Raw genomic sequence first — 13,346 nt, 5'->3', positions numbered from 1 at the left:
TTGACGAATTTAGTGAATGGACCCTAGAAGTGACAAGCAAAATAATTTTTAAACCATAAAACTTTAAGCAGCATATTTAAAAAAGGTTTTCATATTAAATTGGGTAAAGATACCTGGTAATTTTCCCCAATCTAAATCTTCTGCAGTTATCTATAAAATAAAAGCCCAGGACCGTTATGGTGGAATGACCAGAATGACCGGTCACTATGGTGCGCACTGATCACCAGAGGGCAGATGCTCAATGCAGGAGCTGCCCCCTGGTGGTCAGTGCGCTCCCACAGTGAGAGCGCTGCCCAGCAAGAAGCTGGGCTCACGGCTGGTGAGCACAGCGGCGATGGCAGGAGCCTCCCCTGCTTCAGCAGCGCTAAGGAGCGGTGAGCCAAGTGGGAAGAAACGAGCAGGCGGGCGGTAAGGAGCGGGCAGGCGAGCGGTTAGGAGGGAGCAGGCGGGCAGTTAGGAGCAAGGGGTCGAACATCCCCCGAGGGGTCCCGGATTGCGAGAGGGTGCAGGCCGGCCTGAGGGCCCCCCGACCCCGCACAAATATCATGCATTGGGCCTCTAGTATATAATAAAAACACTTTTCTAAACTTCAGATAACAAAAATATCAAGTTTCCAATCTTACCATGTTGGAATGAGCTTTGCGAGGCATTTCCTTGCTGCAATACAGGTACAAGAACTTGTTCATCTGTGACGTGGCCAGCCGGTCTCGAATCTCAAGGTCCTGCACGAGGAACACCTGCCGGGAGACTGGGTGCTCTAAGAGGCTGGGGTCGCACTCCGGCTTGCACGGCGGGTAGACCTCATGCTGAAACTTCACCTTCACAGACAGGAGAAGGAACACAGGGCCATCTTGACATTTTATTTAAATTAGATTTTCTCTTTGCAATGCAAAATATCACTCATCTCATTCTTTGAATTCTCAGCTTTCAATTCCACTTTCATGGAGTGTACCGTTCCTTCATTTATTTGCTCACTTAGGTACCGATCTGTATGTTCCCTACACACAAGGATAAGCTTGACTTGACATTTCTTATGAGACCTTGGCAAAATCCCCATCCTCCCCAAGCCAAACTCTCAAGAGGAATAAGACATACAATTACCCTCTTGTACTCATGAACTTGCCTGCAAAGGAATCAATGACAGCAGGTTCAAGTTCCAAAGTGGGCAAGGATACAATTAAACACATGGAATTGGCATCATTCTACCTCCACATTAAGCACCGTAATATATGACCCTCAGCACAATCCCAAACAAGCTGGCAGAATTAAATGCATATGAAGTCACTGGGGGCCTGGCCCCACTGTGTGGGTCCAGACGTCCACAGAGGACCTGAAGTGTGCTGCCCAACGCAGGCATCCCCAGATAGAGACTGCAGGCATGGCCCCCAGTGTGGTCCTGGGAAAGCAGGATCAGAATCCCCTGAGAACTCATTAAAAATACCTATTCAAGGGCCCTACCTCAGCCCTACCAAATCAGAAACTTTGGGGCCCAGCAGCCTGTTTTAATAAGCCCTCACAGGGGTTCTCAGGCTTGCACATGGGGGGACGGAGTGCACTAATGAGCCCTCACTAATGCTCCCACTCCCGTGGAACTTTCCCTTCAAAATGCCATCTTACCTTGCTTAACTGTATTTCCATTAAAAAGTCATGGTTTCTTCCTTTGCCCCCACATACCATATTACGTCCATGTCTTGTGGGCGTGTGAGAAGGTGAACTGTGGGGACTACTATAATTGAAAAAGAAAAACCTTTTGTTACAGGAATATTCAAAGAAAGGTAATGAATAACCACAGAAAAATAACAAGCTGAACAGAGAGTAAGATACACAGCTGTCAGGAAGATCACACTGCCACACACTGTACGACTATAAATCAGAAGCACAGCTTTCATACTTTGGAGACACTGCGAACATGCACTTTACTGTACTGCCCTGACGGCAATCGCCTGCTAGCTAAACAGGAAAACCTAACTATGATGCTGGCGTTCACATCACAGGACAGACTTGGAAATGAGAATTCCTTATAAGTTCCTGGTCACTTCAGAAACCCCTGACAGTTAGAGTACCAGTCCTAGAAATCCCAATGAATAGACAAAGAACTACAGTGAATTCACAAGTGTTTAAAAATTACTTTTAAATACAAACGGTCACTACATTGTTGTGCCAAGGTTACCACCTCCTGACGCCTTTTCTCTCCTGCTACCTGGTCCTCTATGCAGTTCTCTAGCTCAACCGAGTGATGCACATGTTTAACAAGGACTTCGGGAGCATTGACGCCACTGCGTGCCGAGCGGGGTGCTGGAGATCCAGGGGCGTGCATGGTCCCTACCTCCTGGTGCACACACTTCACTGCCCTCAGTTGCTCACACAACTCTCTCTCCATTTCGAACCCAGGGCAGGGTCGGGTCACACTCATTTTAGTGAATGTGCCCCTAACACAGGTTCTGGCACATGGTAGGTGCCCAAAAAATGTTGCTCACTGGAGAGCACTTAAGTCACCACATTTTAGTAAAAATACAAACACTGCACATAAGTTTACAAAATGGAAAACTCTAACACTACCACTTACAGAGTGATACAAATTGCAGATTTTTAATACTACTTTATTAATAATTCTTCAAACGATAATCCTGCCAAACAAACTTACATAGAAATGAATTTAACTTACATGTAACTTTTAGCTGGAGAAGTAGGGGGGGCTGTTCCAAAATCCTTTCCTCCATAAAGATGCCAAACAAGAGAGACTTCTTTAACAACATACCGGACGACGGGAACGGGGAAGTGCAAGGGGGCTCTGCTTGCATCTGTCTTCTTAACGGGCAGACTGAAGTAATTATCTCTTATCACAATTGCATCTTCAGCCATTATTTTTACAACTGGCTCTTCTTCCTTCTCCTGAAACACAGAAACGGGTAACACATACTGTCTTAGCCGAGTAAAAATCACTGATTATGTTGCCTGTCTCAAAGGGATGTACTGATCTGCATCCTTTCTAGTGATTTTAATACATAAAACAGAACAACAGTCCTGACATTAATCATCACAGAAGATATTCTGCATTATTAGCCAAAAAGTGGACTTTCTGTTCTATGCAAAGTACTCCATAAGGATTTTTTATAACCTATAATTTGGCTTTTACTATGTGATTGGCAATAAAGAGGCAGGTGTGTGTGTGTGTGTGTGTGTGTGTGGTTCTTTAATTCAAAGTCAATACTGCATTCCAAATCTGACCTACTTCGAACCTGACCAAATTATCATGTTCTTCATAATGAGATTATCATGAATTTTATTGCTTTCACTTTTTTTTTAATTCCCCAGAACTTAGTCAAATAAATACACTCACCTACTAAGTTAGTACTAGGCAGTTTAAAACATATATGCGCTAAATAGCGATGCATTTTGAATAGGGTTCAATTCTAGCACCAATGCTTAACCATTTTGGTTAGTGAACTGTGGATTCAGTAAAAGCAGCCCATGCTTTTTAAATGTGAGTATGACTTTAAAATGGAAATTATATCAACCAACCACCAGCCTTCACACAAAGCACATCTGACGTCTCCCAGGTGTTGGACTAGCAACTCTGTGCAGCACCCCTTTCTGTCATGAAACTCCCCAGCCTTCCTACACATGACATCTGTAGTTCAATTAACTACGAAGGAGATTTTGCAAATATAGAGCATTCTTCAGAGTCCTTGAGAGATGTGTCACAGAAACAGCAAAGCGTAACAAACATTTACATAGCATCAATGGTAAATTACAAAACAAAGTAATTCCGAACAATAAAAAGTTAAAATCTTAATCTTTTGGGGCCTTTGATCAATTTGATTTTTAGCGCTATCTTAAAGCCTCAATTATGCTATCAATTTATTACCTGAACGGTTGCCCTTGGTGCAAAGAGAATGCAAAAGTCATCGTTTTCAGTGGACACCCCTGGCACTGCGTCACTAATCAAGTGGGGGGTGAAGGAGGCATAAGTGGGGCCGGGCTCCTGGGACACATTCCCACTCTCATCTGGAAACAGGAAGAGGTCTGAACAACATGGCTCCTGAATGTGACATTTTTCATCCAAAACACCTAGGCAGAAAGATGACAGCGTTCAGTTTTGGCACATGCTGAAACATCAACAACAACATAACAAAAATAAGCATTTTAACCATGTGTCAGAGATGCAGTATGTTGAATGCTTTCACCTGCAAAATCTCACTTTTTTTCACAATTCCCCTCTGGCTGCTGACAAAAAGACTAAGAATAAGTTTGAAGCTCCCTAAGAAAAGAGTAAACGATGGGCTCATGAAGTGCAGGCTCCTCCTGGCTGTCCGTGCTGGAGGAGCTCAGGAATTCGGCAGCAGCGGTTAGTGGTGACTGGAGCTTGGTTTTAGCCAGAATCTCATATTGACAATCCTGTCCTGTGGGTAGAGCTCTGCAAGAAACCCATTCGACAATATAGCAAGAGCAGGGAAGCGAATGTACCCAGCAACGTCACCTAAAACTACAGGTACTCTCTGCTCATGGAGGGGTGGGAAACAGCAGTCAGGCAGGCCTCCAAGTGACTCCGAGCCACAAAAAGAAGGCTTCTTGGGGTGCTGGATACCCACACAGGATACCTGTTCTCAGGTAGCTCTCGATATGAAGTTCACAAAAGAGAGCATTTGCACCAAAATCTCTATGTAAACATACATTTTTATACAATTCATTTCATATTAGATTCACCAAGTCTTTCTCTATTCAGTTATTCAAATCAATCATTTACTATGGACTGAGAACACTAAGATGGATAAAGGGACATTTAGCCTCTAGAGCAGGGGTGGGCAAACCTTTTGACTCGAGGGCCACAATGGGTTCTTAAACTGGACCGGAGGGCCGGAACAAAAGCATGGATGGAGTGTTTGTGTGAACTAATATAAATTCAAAGTAAACATCATTACATAAAAGAGTACGGTCTTTTTTTTTTTAGTTTTATTCATTTCAAACGGGCCGGATCCGGCCCGCAGGCCGTAGTTTGCCCACGGCTGCTCTAGAGGCTCACAGACTAGACTTTAAATTCTTCTATGGCAGCATCTTGAACTTACACCTACTTGAGTGCCTAACACAGAACCTTGTATATTGAAGCTGCTGTCATTAAATACCCATTTCTATATAAGGTCAGCTGCTAACGTTTATTACAAATGATGTGGTGCTAGGAAGCTGAGGGCTCCCATTTGCTTCCTTAGTTCTAATTTAGAATGAAAGCAACATTTAATACTAAAGTCTTAAAACATCATAAAGTAATTTTTAACAATTAAGAGTTCACAACATATAGAAATAGTTAAACTCATCCAATCAGAAAAAAAAATATTTTTCGGAGACATGCTTCAAAATGTTTAGATGCTTCCCATCTGGTTCCTCCTCCTTGCCTATCCAACTTTATTAACTAGAGGCCCGGTGCACAATATTTATGCACTGGAGGGGGGAGGGTCCCTCAGCTAGGCCTGCGCCCTCTCTCAGTCCGGGACCCCTCGAGGGTTGTCCGCCTGCCGCAAGAAACGGGCCTAAGCTGGCAGGCAGACATTCCCCCAAGGGGTCCTTAGCACTGCCGCAGAGGCAGGAGAGGCTGCCGCCACCGCCACTGCACTCGCCAGCTGTGCCCGGCTTCTGGCTGAGTGGCGCACTCCCTGTGGGAGTGCACTGACCACCAGGGGGCAGCTCCTGCATTGAGTGTCTGGCCCCTGGTGGTCAGTGTGCGTCAGTGACTGGTCGTTCCACCGTTTGGTCAATTTGCATATTAGGATTTTATTATATAGGATTCTTTTCAATAAGAGGGAACATTTGCTACATAATAGACTGAGCTGCTAGGTAAGCGGGGCTCCCCCTGTCTTTGTCCGTGTCTCTTGATGTTAATGATCTTGCCAAGATCCCTTCTCTCTCCCTTCGACATACCTAAGTCCTATCCACAGTTTGAAAGCCAACTCATCGCACTTTCACTGAAGTCTGATGCACTGATTCCAACCCGTTCCGAACAACATTTACAGTATGTAACACCCTCTGAGGTGTTTCTTCCCATGTTATCATTTCTGAACCATTCTGCCCGGTTTAGCGCCAGTTTGCTTTACTAACCTATAAGCTTCCAGGAAACATGGCTCTGCTTCCACTTGATCTGCATCCCCCACAGCATCCTCGTCCGTGTTATTTATCTACTAGACACTCAATAAACAAAGCTGACTGACTAATAAACATCCACCAGAACTCAGACTTGTTTTGTCTTTAATGAGTTCCTTGTTGAAGAATTTGTAGGAACACACACAATGTAAGCCTCGATGACACCACCAGGGCTTCCAGAGGAAAGCCCCATTGGCCTTACCGTTAGACTGTGGTTTCATGGCGGAACTGGCCTGGTGCACTTCAATCTCCTCCATGGCATCGCTCATCAAATCTCGTAAAATCTGTTGATCTGCTTCAGGAAGTACTGGGCCTCGTGAGGACGACCGACCACCGAAATCTACCTACAGTCACAGAAACTAATTAAAAATAATTGAAACTGCTCTAAAAAGCAAACTATTTAACATTCTTTTGTCCCAGAAATACACTACATTTTACAAAAACACCAGCAACAGAGACATACTAACTTTTCAATATGCTGCCCAGAAGTGGCTCCATTGTAAGTTTTTAGTATCATCATCCCCCCCCGCACCCCAACAACTACTTGGCATCACCTCAAAACCAGCCCAGGGAACTGGGATTGTGAACAGGCACACAGGAGAAGAGAGAGAAGGGGGAAAAGTGCCATGAAGCGGGGGTGAGGGGACCTCGCTCTGTAGAGTCTGATCTGGGCTGCCAGGGCTTCCACGCCTTCAAGACAGTCGTTGTGGCTCACAGCTCACTTCTTAGAGTGAATAGATACATCAGGGCAGTGGGGGCATACACAAGAGGGAAATCTCCCAAATGGTGCTTCATGGGTTCAATTCCAGCCCTGATACTTAACCATTTCGGGCCACGAGCTGTGGATTCATTAAATCCACACCATGCTTTGAAATGTGAGCAAGACTCTAAAATAGAAAGATCCTATGGCAATTATCAGAGGGAAGGGGCGTGGGTGGGAGGGGGGAGAATAGGGTAAAGGAGAGATAAATGGTGATGAAGGAGATTTGACTTGGGGTGATGAACACACAATACAATATACAGATGATGTATTATAGAATTGTACACTGAAACCTATGTAATGTTATTAACTAATGTCACCCCAATAAATTCAATAAAAAAAGTAAAAGATAATAATAAAATAAAAAGATCCAATTTGAAAGGGACAATTTAAAATAACTTTTCATGAACTGGAGAATGTTTCCATGAAGAGAGTCAACAGTAGAGGGAGTGCTGTAAGTCACTTCTTAGCAGTAAGAACAGTGCAGCAGGAAGGAATCAAAGTGGCAGTGTAACATGAAGGAGTGTGAGATGGTCCTGAAGGAAGGAATGCCAGCCAGCCAGCCCTTCCAGAGGCTCCTAACCTAAGGGCGCTGAGGACTCTGTTCACAGAAGAGGTGTGAAAACACAGTGGAAATAAAGAAAGCCAGGCAAATGGACACTGTTCAATCTGGACATAAAAGAGGGCAAAGAGGTGGCACATTGAACCAACAGAGCTTAGCTGTATGGCTGTTTCTGCTACTAATTATGGCAAATCACCTCAATTCTCTGGGTCTTATATATTCACCTGTAACACAGATAATAATCTCGAACCTCTGTATCGCACTGGGTTAAATGAAATCACCCGAGAAAGTATCTACACTGCCACCCCGTTTCCAGTATAACAAACACGGGAATGATATTATGTAAGTGCTGCAAGTCTCCTGGTAATAATCTGTTTTCTCATAGCACTTTTGACATGCTTGCATATAACAAGCTCTTACATGACAAATGTTTTCTTTCTCTCCCCAGGACAGATGAAAATAACAAGTTAAAAAAAAGTGTCATGTTGGTTGAGAAGATTAATAATGTTCTGAAACAAACAATATCAATTTTCCAGAAAAGTCCATGGTAGCCCCACCCTCTGAAGGTAGCGAATAGGTAGATGACTTTCCGTTTCTTTTCTGCCTTATGCCTGTCTTGAAGGCCTTGCTGATGTAAACATGTCATTCGTGCGGCTGGAATGGGGCAGAGGGAGTTCGTTCTAACAAATGGCGTTGCCGACTGTACCGTGGTCTTTCTCTGAGGGGCTCCTGCCTTCACCTCCGCCTTGTTGGCTGCATGTAAGTCGCCATAGCTTGCAATGTACTGAATGAGATTCATTAAAGCAGCACAGGAGTCTGAGCACGTTCTGATGTGGACAACGTCGCTGGAACAGTGTAACTCAAAGCGTGAGTCAGTCTGGACACAGCACAGGAAAAAAGGATGAAATGTTTTCCAAACAAGAGGCCAAATTTTCCTTTTTTGTATAGTTTTACATTAAATAAAATATAACAATTTGTCTTATCAAAGGAAATGTGTACTTATAACTCAGTCTTCATTTTAAAATATTGTATCTATTTTTTACCAAAATTAGGGTAAGTGAAAAAATAATTCTACAACAAAGTCAATGCTCTTTCAGTCCCTCCTATAAAAAAAAGACAACTAAAACTTCCAATTATTTTAATAACTTACTTTCTCTCCATCAGAATCAGACTTCACTGCAGTTATGGTTAATTCTAAAAGCCCCATATCCATCACACGAACATAATCTAAAGTTTTAAAAAGGAATTAACAACATGTTTGAGTATAGCTTTTTAAAAATGCTTACCCAACACCTAATAAAACTAGCATCTCTAAAATTCATGGCAGGCAGTGCTAAAAATATTTCTAATGTAACAGAAATATAGTTCATCCTACAAAAATCCTATAACTTATTTTAGTTAGAAACAAAACTTGTCTTATATTAGAGTTTATATAATTTGATGCACTTAAGAACATGACAACTTCAAACTGATATTTAATAAAATCCTTAGTTCACTGGCATTTTTCCAAAGTTAAATGCTTTAAAAAAGTCACACACACAAAATAAAAATAAAAAAGCATTCCTCTATTACAGATTTTGCTTTTTCACTGTTACCTCTATTCAGATTTACAGTGACAGTGTTACACTTGTCAGACAGATGTAAAGCAGCTTCATCCAAGATTATTCTGAGGGGAAAAAAGATAAAGTCAATATCTAAAACACTAACCTCAAATATATACACTTGATCACTATATATGTTAGTTGTATCATTCTTTCTGACATAAATATTATCAAAGTCACATGCAGCTTCTAACTTATAAATGTAATGTCATGTTTTTTTAAAACTTGGTGCCAGAAATATTTAAATGGTGTAAAGAATGGGATTAAATCATCTGCTCAAATTAATTCTGAATTTTTTTAATAGATGTCCAAATTCACAAGCTTTAAATTATGAAAATGAAGTGTACCAGGTATTATGGGAAGTTTATATATCTACTTTAAAAATTAAACTAACAATCTCGAGAATTATTTCCTCCCTAAAAATGAAAGAGTAGTGAATAGAAAAGGTGGGACGAGCCCTACCTAGCCAGTTTGGCTCAGTGGATAGAGCGTCAGCCTGCGGACCAAAGGGTCCTGGGTTCGATTCTGGTCAAGGGCACAAAACTTTGGTTGCAGGCTTATCCCCAGCTTAGGCCCTAGCCAGGGCTTGTGCAGAAGACAACCAATCAATGTGCTTCTCTCACACAATATTTCTCTGTCTTTCCCTCTCTCTCCCACTCTCTCTAAAAATCAGTGGGAAAATATCCTTGGGTGAGGATTAACAAAAAAGAAAGAAAAGGAAAGGTGGGACAAATCATCTGAGAAAAAACTGAAAACGGGGAGAAGGGACATGACTATTAGTAAAACAATGCTGATTTTAACAAAAAATTGAGAATCTAATCAAAGGGTTTAGATAAAACAGTCAGGATGTTTTGAACAGCTGCATTTAGTGTACAAAGAAGTTCACACAGGTACCTGAGTGTAGAAGACGATTTATCCAAGGCAACACTACTTGAAATGCTGAATGTCTCAACAGTAAGAAGAGATCGAATTGGCAAGTAAAGAGGCCTACCAGCAAAAAGAAATTTCAGAACATCAGTCTGCTGCAACAACAGAAACTCCTCTTAAAGAGCATTTGGGGGGGGGGGGGAGCATTTTGAAACTTAATTCTACTGAATTATGCATTTTCCCCAAAACTTAGTACATATTTTAAATAAAATTTTATTTTGTCCCATTTATGAACTAACCTATAATCAAGTGCACAGCTCCAGAGATGAACATGAAAAGTTGTAAGCGAAGTTGGAGGATTATATCCCAGAACAGGTTCATCAGCAATGTTCAGGAAGTATAAAATCTATAATCACAAAAATATAAAATTCCCTGCTTTAGAAGAAAAAAATTCAAAACTAGAATTTGAAATAAAAAGGCCCATCCAACAACAGCAATGCTACAGAAATCTTAGGAAAATCGTATCTTATGAAACTAATAAAGTATGTATAAATTGCTTTCACATTATTTTGTTCGGAACAGGTCTTGAAAAAAATTTGTTTTCCTAAAGACTGCTTAAAACTGTCCCATCTGGCCCTGACCGGTTTGGCTCAGTGGATAGAGCGTCAGCCTGCGGACTCAAGGGTACCAGGTTCGATTCCGGTCAAGGGCATGTACCTTGGTTGCGGGCACATCCCCAGTGGGAAGTGTGCTGGAGGCAGCTGATTGATGTTTCTCTCTCATCGATGTTTCTGACTCTCTATCCCTCTCCCTTCCTCTCTGTAAAAAATCAATGAAGTATATATTTAAAAAATAAAAAATAAAAAAATAAAAATAAAACTGTCCCATTTGGTTTTCTAAATAATCCATTGCTACGAGAAGTTCTTTATCCTTAATTTATAGCTGAATCTGAAAACCAGTCCCTCTCACTAACATCTTTTCTCACATATTTCTAATCTAAGAAAACAAGGAGGTGAGGCTAAATCTCTCCCTTATAGCCAGTTCAGTGCTCATACTAACCATTTCTCTACCCCGACTTTACAGATATAGATAAACAGATATAGATATACATATTCTAAATAATATCTCCTCATATTTCTATACATAGATAGGTAGATAGACTATCTTATTTCCTATATGCTTTTATTAAAAAAGTCTTCTAAAAACATTCAAGTTTTAAATAATTTATTATTTTCCCAGCACACAAAAAAGTTCCCCTTTCTAAAAAAATGAACAAGAATCAGTACACTATTTTTTATTCTCACATAGAGTTAACTTCTCACCCAAAGTTTCCTGTGAAAAAAATAATCAACTATATTTCATTAAGCATATACAATTATTAAACTGGAAATTAATTACAGAAATTCGTATAAATGCCTCAAGCCATGTTATTGGCTTAGAAAATAATTCTAAAATTATGGCACTTAAAGGACACATGGTTATACGTGCAAGTCCACACATCCTTTATTGCTCCATGTGCCAGGCGCTCTACAGGTCCTGGGATGCAGGATCCCTTCCCTTTAATGGCATAAAGGATAACTCTGTGTTTGAAATGTTTAGGGACCAAACTCTGAGGTAAAAGATCAATCACATTCTGGAGTGCTGACAATGTTCTATTTCCCAGCCTAAAAGGTGGTTATGCAGGAGTGTTTGCTTCGTGATAATTCACTGAGCTGAACATTTGTGGTTTGTGAAATTTTCGGTACGCATATGCCAATATAAAATAAAAAAGACTGCCTCATACACACAGCTTCTTACCTGCTCGTGCCAGCTCAGCCCGGAAGGGAGTACTCTGTGCTGGAGAGTGGCTCCTTTCAGCCCCACAGCGATGAGAAATTCCTAAACAGCAGCACAGAGAGTTACACTTACCAACTGCACACCCTCTAGTTCAAAAATTGAAGTCTTCCCAACAAAATAAATGTGTTGCCTTTTATGCAATCATTTTAGCGAGTAATCAAACCAATGGCAAGTACTTGGTATAAAAGTATAAAATACAGACCTTTGTATTGGACTCTGATTTATCAGATAGTATTTTAACAGCAGCAGAGAGCATATTCAACGTGTCTCCTCCAACACCCTCTGAAGAAGCTCTACTGAGGCCATTTTCTTCAGAGCAATAAATGGTAGGTTCCAACCAGTGTGGGTGTGTGGCACTGGGCAGCCGTACTTCTGTAGGAAGAATCACTCCATCCACTATGCCTACATCCAAAAGGAAGTGAAAACATAACAAAATGATTACTTGAAATTAGCTCACGGACTTCTGTAACTGAAAACAAAAGCCATATACTTCCACTGAATACAACATGATTCTGGTGGCAAAATGAGCAAGAACCAACTTGGCATTAATAACCCATCCCTCTACACTAATGTTCATATGTCTGATAGTACCCAACTTCAAAAAAATTAAGCTTTAAAATGCTAGGATAATTAAACTTAAATGGGAAAATCTGGTAAACGTTAAGAACGTACAAGTGCCCTAGCTGGTTTGGCTCAGTGAATAGAGCGTTGGCCTGCAGACTGAAGGGTCCTAGGTTAGATTCCGGTCAAGGGCATATGCCTGGGTTGCGGGCTCGATCCCCAGTAGGGGGCATGCAGGAGGCAACTGATCAATGATTCTCTCTCGTCATTGATGTTTCTATATCTCTCTCCCTCTCCCTTCCTCTTTGAAATCAATAAAAATATATTTTTTTAAAAAAGAATGTATAAGTATCTCATGTCTATTTACAAGGGAACACAGGAAATGTGCTCAAAGAATGGTAAATTCTGTGTCTGTTACCAAAAGGAAATACTGCTTGAGAATAAAGAATGCAAAATCCGATCAACTGATCAAAAATAGATAATAAGATATGGTACATCCACAAAATGGAATATCATTTGGCAATAAAATGAATGAAATACTGATACACCTCGATAAACGTTGAAAACATAATACCAGTCACAGTACATGCTAATCATATATTGTATGATTCGGTCCATAGATAACATCAGGAATAGACCCATAGAGACAAAGTAGAGTAGTGGTTGCTCAGGGCGGGGAGATGGGAGGCTTTTGGGGGGGTTCTAGTTAAAGAGTTCAGTTTCCTTTGGGGGTAAGGAAAATGTTCTAAAGTTTATTGTGATTATGGTTATACAACTCTTTGAAATATTAAAAACTACTGAAATGTATACTTTAAATGGGTGAATTGCATATGATATGTGAATTATATCATATTGCAAAAAAGAACAGTCAACTTCTAATTCACAATAAGTATTACTTTGCCAGTGGAATCAGAACACCCCACAGAAATCATTTCTAATATCAGAGTTGTGTTCTCAATAGATTTTCATTATTAAACAAAATTTGAAGATGTCTAAACAGAAATGAAACATACTTAACATACTTAAC

At 40.9% G+C, this 13,346-nt stretch overlaps 1 protein-coding gene across 2 annotated transcripts in view; it reads right to left on the bottom strand.

Annotated features, from left to right (window-relative positions):
- The window catches only part of ATG2B (autophagy related 2B), a 73,802-nt gene that overhangs the window by 15,955 nt on the left and 44,501 nt on the right, over positions 1–13,346 (bottom strand). For both annotated transcript variants that reach the window (XM_005868540.2, XM_014541482.1), the window contains 12 exons: positions 11,961–12,160; positions 11,720–11,800; positions 10,222–10,328; positions 9,950–10,042; positions 9,050–9,120; positions 8,605–8,681; positions 8,161–8,331; positions 6,335–6,476; positions 3,869–4,071; positions 2,666–2,892; positions 1,618–1,726; positions 624–818 (listed from right to left, as the gene is read on the bottom strand). In XM_005868540.2, coding sequence (XP_005868602.1) covers positions 624–818; positions 1,618–1,726; positions 2,666–2,892; positions 3,869–4,071; positions 6,335–6,476; positions 8,161–8,331; positions 8,605–8,681; positions 9,050–9,120; positions 9,950–10,042; positions 10,222–10,328; positions 11,720–11,800; positions 11,961–12,160 — 1,676 coding nt within the window. The remainder of the gene's footprint in view (positions 1–623; positions 819–1,617; positions 1,727–2,665; positions 2,893–3,868; positions 4,072–6,334; positions 6,477–8,160; positions 8,332–8,604; positions 8,682–9,049; positions 9,121–9,949; positions 10,043–10,221; positions 10,329–11,719; positions 11,801–11,960; positions 12,161–13,346) is intronic.

The sequence above is a fragment of the Myotis brandtii genome, unplaced genomic scaffold (genome assembly GCF_000412655.1).
Source record: "Myotis brandtii unplaced genomic scaffold, ASM41265v1 scaffold273, whole genome shotgun sequence".
Lineage (NCBI taxonomy): Eukaryota > Metazoa > Chordata > Mammalia > Chiroptera > Vespertilionidae > Myotis > Myotis brandtii.
The sequence above is the reverse complement of the archived record's forward strand: the minus strand, read 5'-3'. Positions and strand labels throughout refer to the sequence as shown.